General features: G+C 40.9%; 1 protein-coding gene across 1 annotated transcript in view; it reads left to right on the top strand.

The window, feature by feature from the left end:
* Nucleotides 1-7,114: 7,114 nt before the first annotated feature.
* The window catches only part of NAF1 (nuclear assembly factor 1 ribonucleoprotein), a 38,953-nt gene continuing 26,163 nt past the window's right edge, over nt 7,115-19,904 (top strand). Inside the window, 2 exon segments of the mRNA XM_082461804.1 lie at nt 7,115-7,526; nt 9,976-10,144. Of these exon segments, the coding sequence (XP_082317930.1) occupies nt 7,273-7,526; nt 9,976-10,144 (423 nt within the window). The 5' untranslated portion in view covers nt 7,115-7,272.

The following is a 19,904-nucleotide window of genomic DNA, read 5'->3' as shown; positions in this document are numbered from 1 at the left end:
GGAAAACTATCATGCTGGAATGTCTTTCTCCCAAAAGGGAAAAATAATTCTAGAATTTGACAGTAGTCATCAAAGTAACCAACCAAGTGAATTAAATGACCCTTTGACACCTTTTATTTGCTCCATCTCTGATGGTACTAGAGCTGATTCTGGAAACACTTATCATTTGTCCCTATTGAATCAGCTACCAACCTCCTTATGGGCAAAATCTCCAACTGATGTTAGCAAAATTCACAGCACACCTCCCATCATGATTCAGATAGATACCTCAAAATCTCTACCCAGAATTAATCAATATCCTATAGGATAAAGAGTCCTTTACCATAAGGACATAAGGCATAAAGCCCATAATAGAAGATTACAGGGCTCAAGGCCTCTTATCCCTGTACTAGCCCCTGTCACACTCTCATTTCACTATTAAGAAAACTTAAGGACGAAGGATGGAGGTTTGTCTGGGACTTCTGAGCAATAAATGACATTGTTATCCCTTGACACCCTGTTGTTCCTAATCTCATACTAACATCCATTCCCACCAGAAGTAAATTCTTCACTGTAACTGATTTGTGCAGTGCATTCTTTCATATTCCATTTGATGAAGCTACCCAATATCTTTTTGCCTTCACTTGGGAAGAGAAATAGTCACCTGTACACCTGATACTAATATAATACTGTAAATCAATTATACATTGTCCACTGAAACAAAAATGCACAACCTAAAAGTTGAGAATTATGTTTTACTTGGTGGACATAATGAGGACATAAGCCCAGAAGACACCCTCTCAGATAGCTCTGAGGGACTGTTCTGAAGAGGTAAGGCAGGAGCCAGGTATATAGGGATTTTTGCAAAAAAAACAACAAAAAAAACCCCCAAAATAAAAGCAAAACAACAACAAAACACAAAACAAACAAACAAAAAAACCCAAAACAGGTAGCTGGAAATCAAAAGATGACTGTTAATTAAAGAAAACCAGACATCTCAAGTTAAGAGTTTAGTGCTTTTCTGTGTATGGGAAGAAGCAAGAGTCTGGGCTCATTGAAATCATTCCTGTGATGTGTACCTTAACTATCTAGGGCCAGTGTCCTGCTTCTCTCCATCCTGAATCTCCTCAGGGTACACAGTCTGGGGTTCCTGCTGTGGCTGATGGCTTGATTGCCACAACATCCCTTTGTTTACCAATATGGCAAGCAACATTCCTTTCCACAACATCAATTTCAAAAAAAGAAAAGAAAAAGAAAGAAGAGTCCAGATGTAGAATCAGGCCTACCTGGGGTGACATGCCAGCTCCCATCCAACCAGTGTTGTGATCTTGGGTATGTTTATTAACCTACCTAAGCCTGTTTCTTTGTGTGTGAAAAGAGGATAATACTTTGCAAGGATTAAATATGATGTTTATAAATAGATTACCATAGTGATTGGTACCTGAGAAGCAATAGGTTGCAAGGTACCTGGAGTTGTATCTTCCTGTTCAGAATCAAATGGGGGAAAAAAGCAAGAACAACGAAATAACTTTTTTACGATTTTATGATTCACATTTGCTTCATCTTAATTTGTGCTTAATATTTAATCCACAACACTTGGAATAATTGTGTTTTTATTATTTTTTTCCTAAAGTAAGAATGATGTTAAGATGTTGTGATCCTTTTATATAACCCGATAATTTTTTTTGGCATTGTGAATAATTTCACTCCCTAATTTATCTGTGTGCAATCAACATATTTAGGTATTAATGTTAATTATTATGTTTAATAATATAAAAAGCTAATCCATGTGTTGAGTGATACAGCTCTACAGAAAAACAAAAACAAAGACAAACAAACCGAAAAAGAACAAAAATATTTCATCTGGACAGTAATGTCTTAAGGTTATACTGACAGTCCTTCTTATTTCTTACAAATCCTGAAGTCTGATCTGGATGATATAAAGTCCCTAGAGGTTCTCTTTGTTGCAGTATGTGGATGACTTGCTTCTTTGCTCTCCTTCTTAAGCTTCTTCACAGGGAGACAGCACCCACTTCCCAGAGCTTTCAGGCTTAAAGATACAAAAAGTCTCCAAAGAAAGATTGCAGTTTTCCCAAACTCAGCTTTGGTACTTAGGGGATCTGATATCAGAACAAGGGCTACACCAAGATCCACATGACATCATGGTGTCCTCAGTTTCCAAAAACCCAAAACTAAACACCAACTGTAAGGTTTTCTCAGGATAGTTGGTTATTGCCAAAATTGGATTCCAAATTTCTTTCTTATGGCCAAACCTTTACATGTTTTACTCAACAATAACAACGCTGACCCAATTTTATGGAAAGAACTTGACAACATAGCCTTCAAGACTTCAAATGAGAGTTTGATGAACCCACCTGCCCTTGGGCATCCCAGTTATCAGATTTCCTTTTTCCATTTTGTGTATGAAAAGAAGGGAACACCCTTGGGGTACTCACCCAAAAACATGGGGACCACCATCGACCTATAGGGTATTATAGCCCACAACTGGACCCTGTGGCATGGGGATACCCCCCTTGTCATAAAGCCATTATGAAAACTGCCCTTTTGGTTAATATCTCCAAGAAAATCATGGGATTCCCTTTAACCATTTTGTACCCCATGCAATAGAATCTCCCCTGAATTCTCATCACACTCAACATTTCTCAGTCAGCAGCCTCAACTCCCATGAAGTTCTTTTTAACTGCCCCTCACAAAACTGTTTTATATCGTAATAATCTTAACCTGGATACTCTTCTTCCCTCCATCACTGACAAAATCCCCCTTGACTGCTTAATGCTGACAGGCCACTCCTGGCTCTTCATAATGATCTACAGAAAATTCCTTTGGGTAACTCTGACTTCTCATGGTTCACTGATGGTTCTTATTTAAAAGGTGACAATAACAAATATTGTGCTATGTATGCTATTACAACTCCTTTTAATGTTATTGAGGCAATATCTTTACCTCTGGCTACTTTGGCCTGACCACCTAAATTATACACTCTTACAGGGGCTTGTACTTTAGCCAAGGACAAACCTGCCAATATTTATACTGATGGCAGATCTGCTTTTGGAGTAGCTCATGATTTTGGAATGTTATGGAAGCAATGTGGCTTCCTTGCTTCCAGTGGAAATAAAATTTAAAATGGCCCCTATGTTCAGGAATTATTGGATGCAATACTTTTACATGCCACTTTAGCTATTATTAAGATCTAAGAGCATTTTAAACTTCACCGTCTGGTAGCTAAGGGAAATTACCTTGCTGACATTTCCTCAAGGAATGCTGTCCTTAAAGGGACCAACAGCAGCCAAGCCTCTGTCATGATTCAAAGGGATATTTCCCCAAATGATAATTTTAAAAAACTGGCTAAAGAAGCCCAGCAATTGGCCTCAGAAAAGGAAAAACAGGACTGGAAATTCAACAATTGTTGGTTTGATAAAAGAGAAAGCCCAAGTTTGGACCAAATAACAACCCGGTTCTAGCAGACACTCTAAAATTTCTACTCCTCCCTACTGTACGTGCCTTAACCCATCAGTCTACTGACAAAATGAGAGCCTCCATGAATCAGTGTTGGTGGGGAAACATTAACAAGGATTCAAACAGTGCCTACCTCCTTGTCTCACTATCCACAGTACAACTTGGGGAAGCATGTTCATACTGCTCTGGGGCATTTTAAACCACCTAATGGACAATCTGAGGTCTGGAAAATGGATTTCATATAACTTCCTCCTCTCATGGATATAAATATGTTTTAGTCATGGTGTGTGTGTTTTCACACTGCACTGAAGCCTCCCCTTGCAGACAGGCTACTGCCTCTTCTGCAGCTGAAATCCTTTTTATCCCTACCTTAGGAACTCCTCTCAAACTTTATAGTGATGGAGGAACCCATTGTACCAGCCAGGTACTTTGACAAGTCTGTGCTATTTGGCCAGCTTTGCAGCACTTTCTTTAACTGCATTATTGGAAGACTCAATTGGCAAAATCTGTAGGGGTGCTAGAAATACCTTGGCCAAAAGCATTGCCCTTGGTCCTTTTTAATCTCAGATCCACCCCTTTTGGAACTCATAAACTCTCAGCTTTGAGGTTTGTCACAGATGCTCAATGCACTTGACTCCTGCTTCTTTTGACCCACAACTGATAAAAGGAGAGACACTCCAATATTACAAAGGCCTAATTGCTTCTATTAAAAATAACCATGTTTTGGTAGAGCAACCTTTTCACAGTGTGCCCTTGAGAGACAAAGACCCTAAGCATCATGCTTTGTAAACTGGAGATTTTTTCTATTGGAAAAGACACCTCCCATAGAACTCTCTTCACCCTCACTGGAGACGCCCCTATCCGGTACTGCTAACCAACCCTTGTGTTGCCAAACTCTAAGGGATAGACTCTTGGATTCACATGACACCTAAAGAAAGCGCTGAACCTTGACTGGACCTGTGCATCATCTGGTGACCTGAAAGTAAAGATTTCCTGCAACTGAAGCAGATGACATCTGATGAGACAGCTTTCTCAAGATGGCCAGACCAAGGCTGTTGGAAGTTTGTCACCAAACCTTTGATGATGACTTAGCGCTTCAGATGATCTCCAGTGCCTATGCTCGTGATAACATATGGACTTTAGATAAAAAGTGCCTGAGAGTTCTCCCTCCTACCCCTCCTTGTTACTTGAATGTGACCTTAACAGGTTTCCAATCTGTGCACTTTCCCTCCAATGTGAGACACTACACCCAGGAAAGGTCCTTTCTGACACTGAGGGACAAAAAGTCAGTGAACCTAGAAAAACTAACTCCTGATCAATGATGCTTAGAGAGAGATCTTGATCAAGAGGGGGAAATGTAAAAAATGTAATAAACAGAAAACTCAATTAAATAGAGTTGGGAGACCAGAAGGGGGATCTCTCACACCCTGTGACAACCGCAGAGCCCAGCAGGAAGAAGAAAGACTCCTCTTCTTTCCTGGTCAAGCCATGGAGTCTTTGTTTATTACATCCCTCTCAACTTCCTTTTCCTCTCTATAAAAGCAGTCTCCTTCCCTTGCCATGCATATGGTTTGCCATGATTACAGACCCAGAATTGCAATTCTCTGCTGATCCTGAATAAACCCATCTTTGCTGGAGAAATATGAGTCAGTTCATTTGTTTCAGATCAACATCAATATGAAGTTCTTCTACTTTCTTAGATTCTTAGATTCCTGGTTCTCTTTAAAAGTCCAGCTCAAATGTCATACTTGTTGCAAAGTCTTCCTTCACTCTCCCATCGCTTTCTCTCTCTTTTGTATTCCTTTGGTACATCCCTCTTCTGTAGTACATGCTTGTACTATAATACATTTCTCTACTAAAGTACTTATGGCTTGTTTCCAACTTGTCTTTTCTACTAAACTGTTAGCTACTTAAGGGCAGGGACTGTGTTATTCACCTTCCGGTATGCCCAGTTCATGATGCAGTGCATAGGCATGCTAGTAAGTAAATGACCACTGAGTGAACAACTAGGTATTTGAATTGTTCCCAAACCTATGCTCTGGTCTTAGCCTTTCTATTCAACTCCATTCTCATATTTTCAAAGGGCTGCTGGCATTTTTCAATTGACTGTCCAGTTTTTCCTCAAACTCAACATCACAAACTCATTATGTTGTCCCAACTTCTCCATCTTTATCGGTAATACCAACTTCTTTCCAGTTTCCTTGTTAGACATTTCAGAGTACTTTGAGTCTTCTTCTGACACTGAGGATTTCCTTTACTCTATTTCACTGACTCTAGCCTCTGTTCAGACTTTCATCACTCAATTCCTGGAAAAATACAAAACCTTTTTGGCTGGCTGGAGGGTATTCTGACTCAAATTTCTTTTCTTCTTAAATTAATATGCATATCTCTGCAAGATCATCACTGAAGTATCATTTTATTCATATCCATGTGTTGTTCTATTTATCAAGTAATTTTGTCAATGTGTATGACACATGCCATTCTCTTGCATAAAACCTTAATTAATGTTCACATGAACTAAATGAGATAGTATATTTATCTCCATTTTATAGATAAGGAAAATGAAATTTAGGTATGTTAGACTCTCTGCCCAAAGTCACAGTTACACCAACAAGGAAATGGTAGAGCTGAGATTTGAACACAGGTCTATTTAGCTGGGAACACTGAGCTCTGCTGAATCACTGCATTAGACAATAGTATCTCGAGTTTAAATTCCTGCCTCTCTTTGGAAGGTCTCCATGATACAGCCAATCAATCTTATTTAACTTCCTTTCACATTTCAGATATCTTTCTCGTTATCTCCTGTGCATTGACCTTTTTACTTCAATTAAATTGTAAGCTCCAGAGACTATGCATTATTCTTGTCTTAATTTCTATGAAGGTCTAGTACTGTGGAGGGCACACAATAAAACTCCGTGAATAATTGATAACGTCTTTGGCACAGTTCTCGGCACATATGCATGCTTAATCAGTGGTCACGACGATTATTATTTATTATTACTCGAGGGGCTGATGCATCAAGTTGAAGTTCTAACAGAAAACCAGAAAATTCTGATCTCTACGTCAATCCTAAGAACTTCTTGCTTGCCTTCCTTATGACCCAGAATTACGGTTTCTCAGGCCAAGTTAGTCATTTTAATTACATCCCACCCTTTATGCGAAGCGGTATCAACTATAACATCAACCAGCAGCAACACTTTTTCCACGATTAGTGCTCTCTTTAAATTGGGAGCGCTTTGGAGGAAAAAAAAAATGGAAGAGTTGTAATCGTTTTGAGACGGATGGTCATCGTGCTTGCTGTCTATCCACGGCTGGAACTCCATTTAACTTTAAGGAAGTTTACTAGAAGTGCCTGCTCAAGGATTCCTGGCTCAAGTTGCTGATGTGCACGGTCTCGGCCCATCAGGCATCTCCCTGTCCTGTCATCCCTCCTTCCCGTCTCCGCCTCCGCGGAATTGCCCCAGATCCCGCAGCAGCAGAAGCAGCAGCAGCAGCTGCAGGAAAGTCTCTCCATCCCGCTTTGCGGAGTGAGACGCACTTCCCCAGACGCAGGGAATCCGGCGGCTTTCGGACCCCGCGGTCCAGGCTGCAAAGGCCCGCGGCCCGCCCCGCCCCAGGGAACGCCGTCGCGTCGCGTTACGTCACGCGCTGCCGGAAGTGCAGCTGCGTGCACGGCGGGGGCGCGTCTCCGGACGGCTCCGCGTGCGGTTCCGCGTGCAGCTGCCCGAGCAGCGCGGGAAGCGGCCCAGCGCTCCGTGGTCGCCTCCGCCGCTGAGGTGGTGTGTCTCCCCGCGCGGGCGCCCCGAGCGCGGCGCCATGGAGGTGGTGGAGGCCGCCGCCGCTCAGCTGCAAACCCTGAAATTCGGTGGCGCCGGCGTCGGGGTTGACCAAGGTCTGGCCGTGCCGGCTCCGGACCCCGCTCCGGTCGCAGCGCCGCGGGCGGACGAGGGGGCCCCGGACCTTGCGGGGGAGCAGCCGCCTCAGCTCGCCCCGCCGTCGCTCCCGGATCCGCCTCCCGGAGGGATCAGCCTGGAGACGTCGGACTCGGACTCGGACTCCGACTCGGACAGGTCGGGCGCCCGGCGGTCCGGGGCGCGGGGCCCGGGGCGGGCTCGGGGAGCGGGAGGGCCCGGGGACCCGGGGCGCGTTCCTCGCCGCCCCCTGTGGATCACGCTGGGGGCCTGAGCGTCGCCGTCAGGGCCCCTCGTCCCCGAAGTCTGGGGGTCTTGTGTACACCGTATCGTTTTCAGCTAGAATGTAGGAAACCTGCGGATGCAGAGTTGTTCCCGTGACCAGTCGTGTGGCGTGTCCTTGGTGGTTGTAGCTTATAGTTTGGGGCAGAGCCGACTTTTCCCCATCCAGTTTAGTGGGTGCGCTTGCATGTGGAGCCGGATAAATGGAGCATCAGGTGAAGGGTTTTATGTGTTTACAAGTTGGGTCCCGGCAGTTTTGTTCGTAGAAGCCTTGTGGTGAGGAATTGTTAATGAAATTAGCGAAACATTGTTATTTTACTCTTACTGCAGGCTCTCCGTAGGTTATATGAGGCTCCTCCCCCCTCCCTCGCGGTGTCTTTTAAATATGAAAGTTTTGTGGAGGGAGGGGACTTCGGCGTGACGTCACTACATCACGCTGCACATCGTCTACAAGTGTTTGTGTCTTGTGCGACGCTGTACCGGTGAACAAAATAGATCCTACCCCTGCCCTGCATTCTACTGAGAGGGACGAAAAATAAAAGTAAACATACCAATCAGCCAATGAGCTGGTGAAAATCACCACGAAGGAACAAGCTAGGCACTGCGAAAGTAATAGGAGAACCCAACCCGGTCGGACCCTCTGGCCATGATAAAGTTTCAATTCTAAGTGGTGGAGAAACTATTGAAGAATTTTTGAGCAGATAATTGACATGCTCAGGTTAACGTTCTGTTGTTTTGCTCTGTGGAGAAGGAATTGAACTGGGCTCCAGAGTGAAAGCAGAATGAGCAGGGTTAGTGTGGAAGCAGCTGGAAAGATGTGCCTTTAGTCCACGACGTGACCATGTTTGGATTGAATATTTTGACATCTCCCTGATCTGGGTCGCTAGTAGATGTCGTAGTGGCCGAGTCAGAGAGGCATCAGTTGGGTGGATGGTGGTGCTGTTTACTGGGATGGGGGCTGTAGACCCATAGGAATGTTAACTTCGGACAGTTAATTTGAGGTTTCCCTCACAACAAATTGGAGATGTCAGGTAAGCAGTAGGATGGTGAGTTTAGAGTTCAGAGGACAATTCTGGTATGGAGATGTAAATTCGAACATCAGATTACAGATAAAACTTACTTGGACTTTTTATTATGGATGTTTTCAAACTCATACAAAGTACAGAGAGTAATACAATGAATGCACATATACTCATCACCAAACTTGACACTTTCCAATATTTTGCTAACTTTGTTTTATCTAACATTTCTAACTTTTTTTTTTTTTTTAACCTGGTAGTGTTAAGTTTCAGACAGCATGCCACCTTACCTGTAAATTCTTTACTATTCATCTCTGATGAAATACTTTTTACATAACCACCATGTCATTTTCAATCATAGTAAAATGAATCCTAATTCCTTAATATCACCTAATACACACTCTGTATTCAGATTTTTCTAGCAGAATAGGAGTCACGTTTACCAGTTTTATCTTTGACTGAGAATGCAATAGCTTGACATGATTCCAAGGTTACTACCTCTGGTGACTGCATTGAGGACTAAACAATGAAATAAAAGTAGAAGCTCGAAGACAGAAGCAGATTTAGTAAGGAGAATGCACTTTTTTCTTGTAACTTGTGAGTGTAAGACATGTATAGGTCATTCATACCACAGTTGCTGGTAAGCAGCCAGAGATGAGGAGAGGAGCCTGGGGATACCAAGGCTGAAGATTTGGGAGTTATCTGCACATTGGTAATGATTGAGCTCATTGGAGTGGATGAGGTTACCCATGGAAAGGGTACCAGAGAAAGAAGAGAACATGAGGACGGGACTCTTAGGAACAGTACATACAAGGAGCTGAAGTGGGTACCAGCAAACAATTTAAGAGGAGAGTCACTGGCCCTGAGAATTGCCGTGGAAGTCGAGGGCTAAAGGAGATTTCAGAGAGCAGTGTTCAGCATGGTTAGTAACTTTGAGGAGTTTCCAAATTGAAGACTTGAGAAGAAACTCTCTTGGCCTAGTTGTGATTTGGTCCTTGGTGACTAATAAGAGAGGTGCCTTTCCCAGAATTCTCTTCTGTCAGTGATTTGTCACATGCTTAATTATATTCAGACTGTTGCATGACACGTGAGACAATTGTAATAAGAGGGTTTGGGTTATAGCAGGGATTTTGTGATCAATGGATTAAAGACTGCTTTCCAGATACCATAGTCAGTTTCGAAATGCTAAGCTTTTGAACAGCAGCCATAAACATCTAGTAAAGTAGATATTTCCTAGTTGAATAATCGTATTTTGATACCCTCATAATAATGCTTTTGTACTGTTCTCAATGTTTTCTTTTCTACAGTGAAACAGATTCCGATAGTTCAAGCTCCTCTTCTTCCTCATCATCATCCTCATCGTCTTCGTCTCCTATATCCCTCCCTGCAGTTCTGTCAGATGGAGACGATGATTTACAAGTCGAGAAGGAAAATAAGAATTTTCCTCTTAAAACAAAAGATGAGTTACTTCTTAGTGTAAGTACTCAGATTTGTTACTGAACTTAATTTGCATGTTCTAAAATATTTTATGGTACCAGTATTGATCTCATTTGCCCTATATCTGCTCCATAAATTTGAATACCTTCCTCAGCTTTTATCGGTCATACCTTTGCCATGCCTTGGCTTTCTTAAGTAAAAGAAAGTATTGATCTGAATAATTTCTCAGGTTGCTTCCAATGTTAACATTTGATAGTTGTGCTGGGCATCCGGTTTGGCTTGCTGCTTTTCATTTTTTATCTTCCCTAAAGAGTGTAAAGATTTTTTATTTTTTGGTCTACAACTCAGAAAATTTTGCTCAGTAGCAATTGAAATTATTTTTTTCATCGACTGCATTTAGAGAAATAGAAAGTGAAATTAGATCGGTTGCACTTTTGAGGATTTATATTTACTTGAAGTTTTTGCAGTGTTTTCATTATTACAGTTGGAAAAAACTTGTTTATTGTGGATTGGTATTGACATTTGATAGGTTTGGTCTATAAATTTTAACTCTTGTGTGGTTATTTCCTTCTAAGCTGTTACTAGGAGGTTGATGGTAGTCTGGTTGAATGAAACCTTATGTATGATCCAAGAGGAAAGTCTTCTCAGAATTTCACAGGATATTGCCACATGTTTATTCTCCCCACTCCCACGTGTACTTTAGTTACTATTAAAGCTTTTAAAAACCTTAATGATCACTAACTGTAATGATATAGTACTTAAATCAATGAAGTAGTAAAGCAAGATTTGAAAAAAATTTTTAAAGCTTAGAGTCATTCAGGCACCTTTTCATGACTGTATTCAATCGATATTATTTCCTTTTTCTCTACTTGTAATAAGAAATTTCCTATCTCACTTAACACCTCATGTATTGAGAACCCTTGGATTTGTATGCAAATTCATCATTGATTTATATTTTCCTACTATAGACATTGGTCTCTCTCAGTGGTCTTTTTACACAAAGGCTCTCCCAACTTATGACTATTTTCTGAAAGTATTGGGAAATTTGATCTTTTCCTTGTATCTTGATAACCTTTCTATTTAAGTTCTCTCTTAGAGTATAAGAATCAACAAATAAAGGACCACAGCACTTTGATTTATGTATGTGTTTCATTTTCTTATTTATCTTACTAGATCTGAATTTTTCCCTTGGAATTTAGTGCAAAATATTAGGCAATATACTTAGGTATTTTTCTGGATAGAGTGCTCATATTTTCATCAGAAAGTCAAAAAGGGTCTATGTCCATAGAGGCCAGGAACCACGTTCTTGAGGACTGAGTTCAGACCTGATCTTTGCGGTTCCCTTAGTGCCCAGCAGAGTGCTTTTCGGGTGTTGGGTTCTCAGTCAACGGTAATATGTGATTGTAGAATGGGTGAGTGAACAGGCATCTTACATTCACCCACTTTTAAACTATTACAGCACACCTGCCATATGCCAAGTGCTGTAAACAAGACCCATCCCCTTTTTGCTCTCATAGTACCTACTGGAGAGAGAGAGATAGTAAATGAAGCAGAGACAAATACAGTCAATTGCTGGAAGTGCTGTTGAATTGTGAGTGTATGCTTGGCTCATATCAGAAAATTGCATTTTTGCTGGGAAAGTATGTTAGCTTTTAAAACTTGGAATAGTGTGCTGCTCTGTTCCTTTTTGTGCCAGTTCTGAAGGATCTTTGGGAAGGATGGAAGGGGCAATTATAGTCTTTATTTTTAAATTTTGGATTCTTAACTAGCTGTTTACTTTATATTTTCACGATTAGGAAGTAAATGTACTAGAAGTTCCTAGTCTTTTAGGCCACTCTGGTGCCAGAGCTCGGTGCAGGAATGAGTTCTCTGGTCTGCCCTAAATCTTTTTGACTTAGAGTCTGAAAGAGTATCTGAGGACTCCTTCAGGACTTCAGCTCTGAAGTTCAAGGGAAGAGAATGACTCGACCCTGAACACCAAGGATGGTGTGGCTACAGGTACTCAGTATCTTTAGGACTCTGCTCCTTCTCTGTTGTTCAGTAGGTGTTTCTGCGCGGGGCTGGCGGCTTGGCCACTGATACTCCTGTATGAAAGCCACGGAGAGAACTTGTGCTGGTTTACCGGGGGCTCGGTACTCAGGCCTGAACAAATACTTGAGTGTAGTGAGATGGGTGTTGGGATTGCCTGGACCTGAGTTACCTAGTCACTGCTGCTCTTGTGGAGAGTGTGTAGGAAAGTGTGTGCTTGAGAGAAGGCACACGGGCGAGTGGGAGGGCAGGAGCGTGTGAGAGCCAGGTGACAGAAAGGAAGCGTGAAAGTGTGTGGGCTTTGAAGAGGGCGGGGGCTGGGTGGGTGTTTTCAGCCCCATGCAAACCGCAAGGAATGGGTTCTCGGTCACAGGAAAGGGAGGCTTAGAACACTTCAGACGGAGTTGCTGTTCGTCAGTAATAGTGTTTATCTTCTGTGGCGGGGAAGAGGGAAATAATGATACTTGGGAGCAGTTAATCACATGACTTACATTGGACTCTCGTGGCTGCAACAGAGACCCTCAGATTGCATCAGGAGGAGGGGGATCTGTTGGAAACTTACTTGGATAGGAAAGCCGTCGGGAACCAAGCTAGCTCTTGTGGATGGCCGTGCTGTTTGTTTTGTACGCTTCTTGGGACTCTCATCATTCTGAGTGTCATATTACTGTTTCCTGACTCACTTCTTCTGTTTACATGTAGATTCATCTATTTAATTCTAGCTTACACATGCATTTCTTTTCTTGTTCCTGGCTGTACATTTGGTATCTTCTACTTTAAACTTCTCCACGAACTGGCTATTAGTGCCATATTCTTTCCTGACTTTTGGGACAGTCCTGTGACTTAGCTTAGATTTCTCTTTTCGGAAGATGACAGTCCGCGCTTCTTGGGAAGCATCGCCTCCTTTGTTACAACTAGCTCTGGCTGGTATTGAACGTGCCATTTGTTCAGGTCTACTGGTGTGTGTCGTCTTAGGCGGCAGGGGTTGTGCAGCGGAACTGTTTGCTCTGTGCAGTCTATTAATTTAATTTCCTAATAAAATTCTGAAGAAGATGAGGGAAATATTCTGTGTTGCCTTTGCCAAAAGACATACATAAATTAAAATGGGCCAAGCAGTTAATACCAGTTCCAGAGTTTGTGCTGGATCGTTGAGATCTTTAGAACATAGACATGCCCAGTTTAGCCTGGTTTTATGTCCTACCTCTTTATGAAGTATCTCATATTCTAGGCTGTTTGCTATTGTTGTTCAGGCATGCTGAGCTTAATTTTTACCTCCATTTAGCCTGTTTGTCAAACAGGAATGTTGCCTTCCTGGGTCTAGCTTTTTAAATCTTTTCCATTGTTGCAAAGTTAGGTCCTGGTGATCTACCTACTAGCTATTGCGGATCTCTCATTGTAAGAATGTGGGAGCTACAGTGAGGTAACCTCGAGATTGTTCTTTTAGAATTAAACAGTTGCTTTTTAAAAAAAATTTTAATTTATTTTATTTATTTTACTTTTGGCTGTGTTGGGTCTTCGTTGCTGCATGCAGGCTTTCTCTAGTTGCGGCGAGCGGGGGCTCTTCATTGTGGTATGCGGGCTTCTCACTGCAGTGGTTTCTCTTGTTGCGGAGTGCTGGCTCTAGGTGCACGGGCTTCAGTAGTTGTGGCACGCAGGCTTCAGTAGTTGTGGCACGCGGGCTCTAGAGCGCAGGCTCAGTAGTTGTGGCACTAGAATTAAGCAGTTGCAACAATCCCTTGGGATGACAAGATGTGGTTATAACTTGTTTTAAAAAAAGATGACAGGAAGAGGAAAAATGAGGGATTGGTCAGCCGTAGAGGCATTGGAAAGGAGAATAGTCTTAATTGGCTCTTAATGTCACAATTATGTAATATATGACTTAAAGTTAACCAAGTGGAATCATTCTTTTAAAACATAAACGCTTTAATGCTGAGGAGGTTTGTATTAATATATAACCTACACTAAATGTAAAGCAGCATGCATATTACAGTTTTGGAACTACATTAAACCACATAGGGTTTATTCAGTGTTTCAATGAATTGGAAAATTAGGTTCTATTTGAAGAACTTTCTCATCAATTTATGCTCTCAACTGTTCTTTCAAATAAATCTGGTGTAATTAAAATTTAGAATCATAAGGACATTTATGGGATTGGGACATTGAAAAGTCTTAATCAGAAATGAATTGTATAAATTAGTGCCTATTGAAAACCTGAAGTTTTTACATAATACTTTAAAATTATGATCACAGTTCTTTTGGGGATAAAACATGGATAATACCGCAATATAGATAACGTGTATTTATACATGTAATATAACGTGACCAAGAAAAAAACTTAATGCTTGTAGGCAGTTCTTGGTAAATTTACCTTCATAAGTTAGAGACTGCCTATATTATACTGTATATTGTATACAGTATGTTGTATATATACCATATATATATATACCATATATATATATATACACAATATATGGTATGTAATTTACAATATACAGTATATAGGCAATATACAAATGCAGTATATGTGTATGTACAATATACAGTATAATATAGGTAACATACAAATGCAATATAATTAGGTTGACCCTTGTAGTTGTAGTTAGGGTGAGTACACTTTTTCTCTTTCTGATTCTGGCAGTGCAGACCCTTATCCTAACATGAGGATATAGAAATACATGGGCCACCTCAAGTGGTCAGAAGTTACAGTGGATTATTTCACAGTTTTTGACTTCCCACCATCTTGAAATTGTATTGCACCTTGTTCTACAGTTAATAATCGTTGATTGAATGTGGTGTTTTCAGGGCCCAACTTGGTTTATGAGTTTTGTCCTAAATGCAGGCCTTGTTCAACTTCAGCTTTTTACGACTTTAGTATATCTGGAATTATTATATCATATCTTAGAATACTGATGGCACTTCTTAACATTCTCAAAATACCTGATATTTAAGGAATGGCTTATATACTTGAAAGGAGATAGGTTTTCATTAATACTTGGTGCTTTTTAAAAACAGTGCTCAGATTTTTTTAAAAATTAAGATTTTTGTGCTTCATTGCACAAAGTTATTTCAGTAAAGCTTGTATGAAGCACAAATAATCCTGAATACTGATTTATTCAGTAGAGTATCCATATATACCCTGTGTACATACATGTATATGATCATTATTACACAGAAACATTCCATTTATTAGCTTTCTCCATCCCCAGTAGATTTAACAAGTGAGTTGTGATTGTTTTAGAGAATAAAGACAAATGTCTGTAAAAAAGACTCCACCTAGAGAGTGAGCATACACAGTTGGCTGAAAGCAGAGTAACAACGGAGTTAATGACGGAAAGCCCAGTGAATTGTGCCAGGTACAGGAAGCCGAAGGACCGAGTGGAAGGGGAGGTGACTTGCAGCGTGGTGGTCAGGGAAGGCATCGTGGCTGGACCTTAGGTCGAAAGGTGGATAGGATCTCCATAGAGACGGACGGGTGAGCGGAATAGGAAATTTCCCAGTGAAAGGACCAGTCTGTCGCAGCAGAGTTGTGTCCCCAGTGTTGGTTACGTTGTAGGGGCTCAGGGAAAGTTTCTTTGTTCACTCATCATCCATGGGAATGTTGTCACTTCTACAATGGACACTTTTTAACCTTTTCACACTTCTGAAAAGTTGGGACTAATAATTGATGGCAGTGATTAGCTTCACAGTTTTTTGGCAGTGCTTTTAATTTTGTGGTACATAAAGTCAGTGTCTCAGATTGCGTGAGGTATGGACTCCTCAGTTAACATCAAAGATAATGCTTAGGGTTATATTCATCGTTGAAGGTTTTTTCTTATGGAGATGGATTATGATTTTATTTTACTTTTATATTTATGCCAGTTAACTTTCGAGAGTATTCTTATGAGCTTTGTTTTTGTGACAGTAATTTTAGAGAAAGATGGGATGAGAACATTGTAGTTTATTAAAAAAAGGAGAATATAAAGACATTTCAAAGAAGTGTTCACTTTCAACTTTAGGTGAAAATATTTAATGGGCTAATGTGAATCTAGTGTCATGTATGATAGGGTAATTGATGAGGGCAAATTAATGCTTGTTGGTGATGGCTAAAGGAGTAGCTGAGTTCCATGGAATGTCGTAAAAGTACTTTCCCTGGAGAAGTTGATGAATTCGACTAAATGTTATATGAGGTCCTCGTTGACTCACAGTGTAGAGACCTAATCCATTCTTTTTTCCAATATGTTTTACCAGCTATAGGAAAAAAAAGTTTCCAATCATGGCTCTCAGTACTTCAGAGATTGGATCCTACTTTCCAACCATATCTGAAAAGTGAAGGCTCACCTAATAGCATCAGGTAATTGGCCTCCACATGCATGTCCTCTATTCTTGGGTAACATGAGAAAGTGGTCAGATAACTTCATTCCACTTTCCTCACTTTTTAAAGTTCTCCCCAAACTGGCACCAAAAGGATTTGTTGCCATTTGGAATGTTTGGTTCCTTTCCCACTTTCTGCTGCCCTTTTTCTGTATTTGTGAGTGAAAACCCAAATCAAGGTTCTTTAGGTAATTTTACCTCAAAAGATCATAAATTACTGATTTTTTTCCCCTACCCCAATGATAAGTCTTCATAGAGCTAGGGGAGTCAAGACCATTGTAAGGTATGACTGTCTTCTCGGAGGGCCTTTTTTTTTTTAAATAGCAGTTTGTGACTTTTTTAAATTTATTTTTGGCTGTGTTGGGTCTTTGTTTCTGTGCGAGGGCTTTCTCTAGTTGCGGCGAGCGGGGGCCACTCTTTATCGCGGTGCGCCGGCCTCTCCCCGTCGCGGCCTCTCCCGTTGCGGAGCACGGGCTCCAGACGCGCAGGCTCAGTAGTTGTGGCTCACGGGCCTAGTTGCTCCGCGGCATGTGGGATCTTCCCAGACCAGGGCTCGAACCCGTGTCCTCTGCATTGGCAGGCAGATTCTCAACCACTGCGCCACCAGGGAAGCCCTCGGAGAGCCATCTTTGACCCATTAGCTCCTTCCGTTTTTGTGCTGGAAGTTTTAGGCACCGTTTTTTGACTGGTGTGTCTACAGTTTAATTTTTAATAGGGTGGATTTTTAATGTTCAGTGCTTCTCATTTGAATATTTTGTTTAACTGAGCAACCATGTAGGCCATAAAGATGTCCGAGAATCAGAATATAATCATATTCTTCTGATAGACAATGGTTGATCTTTCACGCCTGCTTGAGAAGTGTGGTTAGGACCTTGCATTTCTTTAATGCCATAGCTGTGAGCATCTGTTCTCCAGAATCAGAGTAACTTTGTTCAAGTCTGGTGTGTAATTTCTGTATTAATGTTCTGTCTTTTTGATTGCATGCTGTTAAACATTTTTAAAAATTGTATTGTTAATCACGCGTATGCATTATTCAGAACTTTTTTTGCTTAGTTTCTCACTATTTATAGATAAGAAGCCTGAAGTAGTGAGTGGAGAGGAGCAGATCCAGAACTAGCATCAGGTGGATTCCAGTCAGCTCTGTTTGTAGTCACTGTTGTGGAGGCCTGCTTAGCAACACTGGAATCTGATCATTTGAACTTCCTGAGTATTTGGTTTCTGAATAACATAGGATAATTTGTCATGGTAAAGGATGATTCTGTCGTCTAATTTACGCTTTCCTACATTGCTGTAAGAAACCCTACATTGCCTTTTAAGAAAGCCTTTGACTTGGAGGTGTAGAGTGTGTCAGAGTAGAGGATTGGATTTCTTTAGTATGTTGAATTTCAGGAGTTCATTTGCCAAATGCTGTGACTTTTTTTTCTTTGCCTGATGATGCGAGTAAAATACTTTTCTTCCTTCCCTTGTCTGCTCTTTGTTGTTACATTTGTCATTACATGTAGACATTTTGAATAAATATATCCATAAAAACTATTTTTACTCTTTGATTTTGGATCAATAAAGATAACATTAATTTTACTTAAATGAGTGCATAGATATTTATATCTAGTTGCGGACACTGTACATCCAAAACAGGTTGTTAGTTTCTTTTTAATTTTGGAAAATAACAAATAACAATGATGACGACAGATTTATCACACACCTTCATTTCTGCCAGTGGAGTATTCAGGTTAGCATTAAGACCTAATATGGTGCATGATGTTATAACATGCTCTTAAAATTATACTTGTACTAATGGCCGAAAATAGATTGGTCCTCCTCTACCTGGGTATATATTTAGTAATGGAGGGCTCTTTGATTGTGTGAGAGTGTAAAGCAGTGCTGTGCAGTAGATCTTCCTGCAGCGATGGAAATGTCCTACAGTGACCCTGTCTTCATACCATAGCTACAGAGCACTTGCATGTGGCCAGTATGACTGAAGACTGCAGTGTAAATTTTATTTAATTTTAATTAATTAAATTTAAATAATCAAATGTAATTAGTGTCTTGTATTGGATAAGCAGAATAGAAGGAGGCTTTTCTACTCGCTCATTAATCTTTCCATGGGGGTTGTAGGTAAACTCGGCTCATACTTTAATCTTCCTCGCCGGCTGTAAATAGCCTTCTAGTCTTTTGTTTTCATTGCACTTGATTTTGTTTATATGATGAAGAAGGGTCCAGATGTCCCTCATCAGCTCTTCCTTCAGTTGTTTAGTGTATCGTTGCGCCTCTTATTTCTGATTCTTTATATCCTCTGTACTGTCAAGGCAGTAGTGTCCTTGAACATGTGTTCTGGCCCCTTTTCTTGGTTATTGGAGTGTGTCTGTGTTTCTCCTCATTTCTGTCACACGTACACATCCTTCCTCCTCTCGTGGAAAAGCAGAGTGCTTGATTTTTGTTTGAAGGAGATGATGAGGCAGAGCAGATTCATTCATTATCTTACCGGGGCAGCGTCTGTGTTATCAGGGGGCCAGGTGTTAATCTAATGGCTGTAGTAATGTTTGCCGCTGCAAAGCTGAGGTATCTGTGCGTCAGTCCTGGGCAGTGAAGCTTAATTGGAAGCCTGCCTTTTTTACTTTGTTTTTGAGAAGGTCGGGTTGAGGTCCTTTTCATTCCTTGAGGATTCTCTTTTGAATTTTAAGAATTGTGTTTTCATTATCTGATTTCTGCTCTGACTGAAAAAGTCTGCGACCTCTTCTGAGATTTTTTTTTTTAGCTTGGACTGATGAGCTAAGCCGATTCATTTAATAAATTTATACTGAGCACCTACTATGTGCTAGTCATTGTTCCTGCTATAGCAACAAGCAAGGCAGACCTGGTACCTAGCTGTTGATGGATTTATTGTCTAGTTAGGGAAAGACTTTAAGCAGGTAAACAAATAGTATGTTAGACAGTAATGTATTTACAAGAGCGCAAAGCCACAGGATAATTTGGTGAGGAGTGACTAGGCTTGGTGGTGGTGCAGTTCTTTAGATTAGTAGTTCTTTAGATTAGTAGATAAGGTAACTTGTGACATCTACATATCACGACCAGATCTTGTATTAATGGTCTGACATTGCAGTCCAGAAACTTTCCCTTTGAACCTTCTAAAATTTTGCCTACAAACCTGCCAAAAATCCTCATGGAAAGCACATCCCTTGGATGAATTGTTGAGGGAGTTTGGGAGACGTTTTTCCCCCCCTTTATCCTTCTTCTCTCCTAGCATGCTCGTTTAAGAGGAACTAATATCTCTTTTCTCCCTTGATTCAGTCCCCAAAATGCTATTTCCAAAGCAAATATACTGCTTGACTTAACTGGACCTTCGAAGGCTCCAGGACAGGCTCTTAACCTGGAATTATACAAGGCTGGTTTTACTTCTTGATCTCCACCTGGAATTGTACTAGGC

The sequence above is a fragment of the Balaenoptera physalus genome (genome assembly GCF_965194825.1).
Source record: "Balaenoptera physalus genome assembly, chromosome: 5".
Classification (NCBI taxonomy): Eukaryota; Metazoa; Chordata; class Mammalia; order Artiodactyla; family Balaenopteridae; genus Balaenoptera; species Balaenoptera physalus.
This window is presented reverse-complemented; position numbering and strand designations above follow the sequence as displayed.